The 6,000-nt window shown below is 49.6% G+C and overlaps 1 protein-coding gene across 2 annotated transcripts in view; it reads left to right on the top strand.

Annotated features, from left to right (window-relative positions):
• Positions 1–892: 892 nt before the first annotated feature.
• Positions 893–6,000, top strand: part of Trim33 (tripartite motif containing 33) — an 85,812-nt gene continuing 80,704 nt past the window's right edge. Inside the window, exon 1 of one of the 2 annotated variants that reach the window (XM_075981756.1) lies at positions 893–1,544. In XM_075981756.1, coding sequence (XP_075837871.1) covers positions 1,019–1,544 — 526 coding nt within the window. In that variant the 5' untranslated portion in view covers positions 893–1,018. The remainder of the gene's footprint in view (positions 1,545–6,000) is intronic. The other variant, XM_075981755.1, reaches the window with a different exon arrangement.

The following is a 6,000-nucleotide window of genomic DNA, read 5'->3' as shown; positions in this document are numbered from 1 at the left end:
TCTCAAACAAACAAACAAACAAAAAAGCCTTTCAGAAAGCTTCTACGACTGAGACGGTGAGAGGACAATCAGCCAGCTCACCCGGGGACGCCGAGTGAGCCTCTCAGGATAGAATATTGGTTAGAAACGTGGTCTCCTAAACTGGCACATCAGCCACAGGGACTTTTCAACATCCATCTGCTCTCCAACTTCCTGATTCTGTTCTGGGGTGTGGCCCTGGCATCTCCGTTTAGAAAAAGCTCGTTTGATTGGCTTCCAGGTATGTAGCAACGTTGGAGAATCACCTTAAGAAGCTAAAAATAGCTATTAGGAGACTTCTTTCTCACCGGAGGAAGCCGATACCTTTGGGGTGTGTGTGTGGGGGAGGTGGGGGAGTGGGGGTTCTGCCCAGCTGCTCTCCGGAGTCACAGCCCTCTAGAGAACACGGTCCATCAACACCTAGCAGAGACCCAGGTGGTCCGCACCTCGTCGCTGGGAGGCCGCCGCGTCCAAGCGCGCGACAGGTGAAGCTTCCGCGGAGGCGCGCCCGTCGCTGGGGACGGCGTCGCCGCGGAGACGCTCGAACGCGGGCTAGCCTCCTACCCTTGCACGCTTTCCCTCCCTCCTCCCGCACCGCTGCCCCTTCGGCGCTAGCAGCCAAACGCACGCCACAGAGACCCAGTGCCACTAACTTCAGGCTTTAAAAGCTCCTTCCGAGCTCCCGAGCCCCGGCTCTGTCGCAACGCGCCGGCCAGAGGCGCAGACTGGCTTCGCCGACCGTTCCGCGCGCGCGCACGACCCGAGTTCCCGCCTCCCTTCGGAGGACGTCGGGGCGTGCGTGCGCGCGTCCGCCCCTCCCGCCGCGCGACGCGAGGGCGGGGGCGCCGCGTGCGCGCGCGCTCCCGTGCGTTCGCTCGCTCGCCGCCTCGCTCGCTCTCGGCGGCCGCTCTCGCTGTGGCTGCGGCTGAGGCTGGGGGCGGCGGCGGCGGCGCGAGCGGCGGGCGGCGCGGGGCGGTCCGGCGGGTTCAAAGAGGAAAACATGGCGGAAAACAAAGGCGGCGGTGAGGCAGAGAGCGGCGGCGGGGGCAGCGGCAGCGCGCCGGTAACCGCCGGGGCCGCCGGGCCCGCGGCGCAGGAGGCGGAGCCGCCTCTCGCCGCGGTGCTGGTGGAGGAGGAGGAGGAGGAAGGCGGCAGGGCTGGCGCGGAGGGCGGTGCGGCTGGGCCCGACGACGGGGGGGTGACCGCGGCCTCCTCCAGCTCGGCTCCGGCCGCCTCGGCTCCCGCGGCCTCGGTGGGCTCCACGGCTCCCGGGGGCGCGGCATCGACGCCGGCCCCAGCTGCAGCGTCGGCTCCGGCCCCGGGTCCCTCGTCGGGGCCGCCGCTCGGGCCACCAGCCTCGCTTCTGGACACCTGCGCCGTGTGTCAGCAGAGCTTGCAGAGCCGGCGTGAGGCGGAGCCCAAGCTGCTCCCCTGCTTGCACTCCTTCTGCCTGCGCTGTCTGCCCGAGCCCGAGCGCCAGCTCAGCGTGCCCATCCCCGGGGGCACCAACGGCGACGTCCAGCAAGGTGAGTAGCAGGCCGCACCCTGGTGCGGGTCTGGTGACGGGGGCGGGGGTCCTGAGGCTGCTCGGACGGTGCAGTGCCGAGAGGTTGCGGAGGCGAAAGCCACGGCCCCGGGGACGGTTACCAGAGAAGCTGCACCGCCGGAGATACGGGGAGGCAGAAGGGAGGGGTGCCGGCCGCGAGGGGCTGGGGGAGGGGATGCTGCGAGGGAGGTTTGAGGCGCTTCGGCAGAGGGTGGACTAACAGAGACAGAGAAGGGGTCTGCAGAAGCCTCCCCGAGAAGTGTTTTTTGGGGAAAGGGCCTGGTCCGGGCGAGTTGGACGATATGGGGTTGGGATGGATTGCTTCCGAGAGGGGAATTGGCCTGCTCTCGGTTAGGAGGAAGAATTACCGATTGAATGATAATAAAAGACATTGGAGACTTTGGGCAAAAAGAACGCCCCACGCTGACATTGTGACGAGGTGCTCGGTAAGTGACGACAGTTGTGAGGGGCCTGCCTGGCTAGGGGAAGTCCTTGGATTTGAGGATGAAGAAATAAACTTGAAAGGGAAGAGAGTGGTAGGAAGAGTTGGGCTTATGTTGTTTGTTATGCATTCTTAGGCCCAAGTATTCAGGGCGCTGTGCTAGGACTGAATAAAATACCCAGGATTTCATTAAGTCTAGTAGGGGAAACCTTTGTAACCTGCAGCTGTAGAGGTGGGTGCCATGGTTGGGTGTAATGGAGGGAAGGTGTAGGAAGCTCCCTGGTAAAGGAAGTCCTGGAGCATGTTTCTTGCTGGCTTGGATGATATTCCCGGCACAGGGCACTTTCTACAACCCTTTAAAGGACATGTGAAGTGATTGGTGGAAGTTAGATTGTACTAATGGGCTCAGTAGTTAAGGGATCTATCCTTCCAGTTTCTGAAACTGTTAGGTTTAGTTTGTTATGGATTTGAGATGCAGTATTGGAATTTTTCTTTTTCCTAGAAAGATCTCTTGTGTAGTACTCTAGCAGGCTGTAGGTACCCATTATGGAACAATGTTTCTATATAAAAATTAATAAATACATTAATGGGGTAGATACACCCTGCAATTAAGTGAGTTAGGCTTTATGACATGCTTGCTAAAAGCCTTAAAATTTCAAAGCTTTTAAAATTGATTTTGGAATTGCCGGGAAGGAATTGTGGATTATACCAAAGGGTGGATTGGGGTTTATCACATAGACTAGAGGACCTTTCTGAAGGGTCTCTTGTAGGCTGGTCTCAAACTCTAGTGTCTAGGATGGCCTTGAACTTCTGATCCTACTGCTTCTGCCTTCTAAATTCAAGGATTATAGCCATGCACCTCTACTCCTAGATTTATGCAGTGCTGGCTGTAGTTGGAATTTCTTTGGGGTGCCAACCAGTTCCCAAATAAAGACACAGAGACTTCTTAATTATGAACGCTTGGCCTTAGCTTAGACTTGTCCCACTAGCTCTTTTAATTTAACAGTTTCTATTCATCTACATTTTGCCTTGGGGCTTTTTACCTTTCGTTCCTTCTGTATGTCCTACTTGCTTACTTTCTCTGTGTCTGTCTGTCTGGCCCCTGTCCACTCTCTCACCCCAGCCTAAATTCCTACTCCTACTTTCTTTTCTTGGAGGGAAGTCTCACCTATGCCTCTTCCTCACTGTTGACTGTTGAGCTATTTATTAGACCTAGTTAGATGTCTTAAGCAGGCAAGGTAAGACAGCAGTGCATCTTTAGGTACACTCTGCAACAGCTGGTGATGGACTCTGGGGTGTTATGCATGTTAGGCAAGCATTTGACAAACTGAACTAGCACAGCTTCTGAAGAGTTTTTGTATCAAGAGGAAAAAACATTCAGATTTGTGATCCAGAAGAATGACTTCTTGGAGGAACAAGGAGAGGCAAGGCTGCAGGCAGGGAGACCAGATAGAATCTTGACAATGATTTTAGGTGAGAAATTGTTTGGAATAGGTACTAAAGTCTGATACCAGATATTACACAAGGGTACATTTGGTATTAGGGTAGGCATTGGCTTGGTAGATGTTGGCTTTCTGAGAAATGCTGAATTTGGGTTTTTCCCTTGGCCCATTTCCTAAATATTTGGAGAGATAAATTCTTTCTCCCTCCCTTCCTTCCTTCCTTCCTTCCTTCCTTCCTTCCTTCCTTCCTTCCTTCCTGCCTTCCTGCCTTCCTCGCCTTCCTCGCCTTCCTCGCCTTCCTCGCCTTCCTCTCCTCCCCCCCCCCACCTCTCTCTCTTTGAGAGACAGGGTTTCTGTGTGTAGCCCTGTGTGAACCAGAATGGTCTTAAATTTAGAGGGCCTTCCTCTACCTCCTGAGTGCTGGGATTAAAGGCGTGCACCACTATTGCCTGGCCAAGAATAAAGTTCTGAGCAGAGTGTGGTAGCATATATCTATAATCCCATCTCTTAGGCTGAGGCACTGGAATTGCTGTTGCATTCAAGATGAGCCGGGTTTACGCAGTGAGTTCACAATGAAACCAGATCTACAAATACAACAACAAAACAAATAAACTAAAATTTGAGTTTTGATTGATGGAGATACTAAGTGAAAATAGATGTAAGAGGATAACTGCTTATGATTCTTGAGAGCATAATAGGACACATGAGATTCAGTGTTCTTGTGAGAGCCTGTGTTAGGGGAGGCTTTTAGAGGGAACCAAAGATGCAAATGTATCTGACTGATTAGCTGAGGGACTGAAGTTACAAAGTTGGCTCTCTGAAATATGTTCAGAAGACAGAATAATCTGTAAGTTCTTCAATTCTCTTCTCGTTTTTGAACTAAAAAAAGTGGAAAGGAATAAACATACTCATCTAAGTAATGCTGCTTTCTAAGTAGTTTTGCTGAGAAGTATCTAAAACAAATTGAATACTAAATCAGCCATTTTTAGGCAGACAGCCTAGAAGATATTTTGTCAGTAGTAACTTTAATATGTACCCTTTGCATTTCATAGCACAGTTAAAAATGTGATTTTTTTACTTGCTCATCTCTATTTCCTATTAGACTATTGCAGAATATGTGTTCAATAAATATGTCTTTTGAGCAAATAAGAATAATCTAAAAGCCATGGGGTGATGGCACACGCCTTTAATCTCAGCACTTGAGAGGAAGAGGCAGGTGGATGCCAGCCTGGTCTACAGAGTGAGTTCCAGGACAAACCAGGATTGCAAAGAGAAACTTTGTTCCAAACAAACAAACAAACAAACAAATCATCTTCCTAATGCTTCAGCCTTTTAATACAGTTCCTCATGTTGTGATGACCCATAAAATTATCTTTGTTGCTACTTCATAACTGTAATTTTAATATTGTTATGAATTTGTAACATGAATATTTCTGGCGATAGAGATTGATAAAGGTCATGACCCACAGTTTGAGAAACATATCTAGAGGGACAGGAGAGATGGCTCTGGTTAAGAGTACTGATTACTCTTAGAGATGACCAAAATTGGATTCCCAGCACACCTGTATTACTGCCTATAGCTCTAGTGTGGACACACAGACACACAACAAATCTTTAAAGATATGAATCATCTGCAGAGCTTTATTAAATGTTGACTTAGGGATTTTTTTTTTAGAAATGTGTTCCATTTGAGATATGTAACTGTACCTTTTAAAAAAAGAATTATATGTGGGGTGTTTTGCCTGTATGTGTGTGCCTGGTGCCTTTGGCCAGCAAAGGGCATGAGATCCAATAAAACTGACTGGGAGCTACCATGTGGGTGCTGGAAATTGAATCCAGGTCCTCTTGAAGAGTAGCCAGTGCTTTTACTAGCTAAGCCATCTCTCCATTTCTTTTATTTATTATTATTACAGTTTTTTAATTTTAATTACCTTTTTTATTTTCAAGGGGGGGGAGTTTGGATTCAGGGCCTTATCATTTGAGGCAAGCTCTCTACTACTGACTATACCTCCACCTCTTGTATCTGCCCTTTTATTGCTGGTTTTGAAACAGGATCTCATGTAGCCCAGGCTGGCCTCAGACTTGCTATGTAACTGAGTATGGATAGTCTTTAACTCCTGATCTCCCAAGGACTAGAATTATAGGCATGTGTCACCAGATTGGGCTTTGTACACACACTTTTAACATGGTCCTCTTGTGGTTCTGGTGCAGGTAATAATCTACCATACTTGAAGAACTTGGATTTGAAAATTTTAATTTTTATCTTGTGAGTGTTTTATGTGGGTGTGTTCACCATGTGCATGCAGTGCCCATGGAGGTCAGAAGAGGGCATTGGATTCCCTGGAAATGGAGTTACAGAAAGTTATGAGCTGCTAAGTGGATGCTGGGACTTAAACCCGTGTTCTCTACAAGTGCAGTAAGTGCTCTTAACCCTGAGCCATCTCTTCTGCTCCTGGATTTTAAGTATTTTGAGGAACAAGTTTAATTTAGTGTTAGAGCATTGGAAAATCAAGCCAGCTCATGCTTGTTGAATCTCAGTACTGAGCTTTTAA

This window comes from Microtus pennsylvanicus, chromosome 7, assembly GCF_037038515.1.
Source record: "Microtus pennsylvanicus isolate mMicPen1 chromosome 7, mMicPen1.hap1, whole genome shotgun sequence".
NCBI lineage: Eukaryota > Metazoa > Chordata > Mammalia > Rodentia > Cricetidae > Microtus > Microtus pennsylvanicus.
The sequence above is the reverse complement of the archived record's forward strand: the minus strand, read 5'-3'. Positions and strand labels throughout refer to the sequence as shown.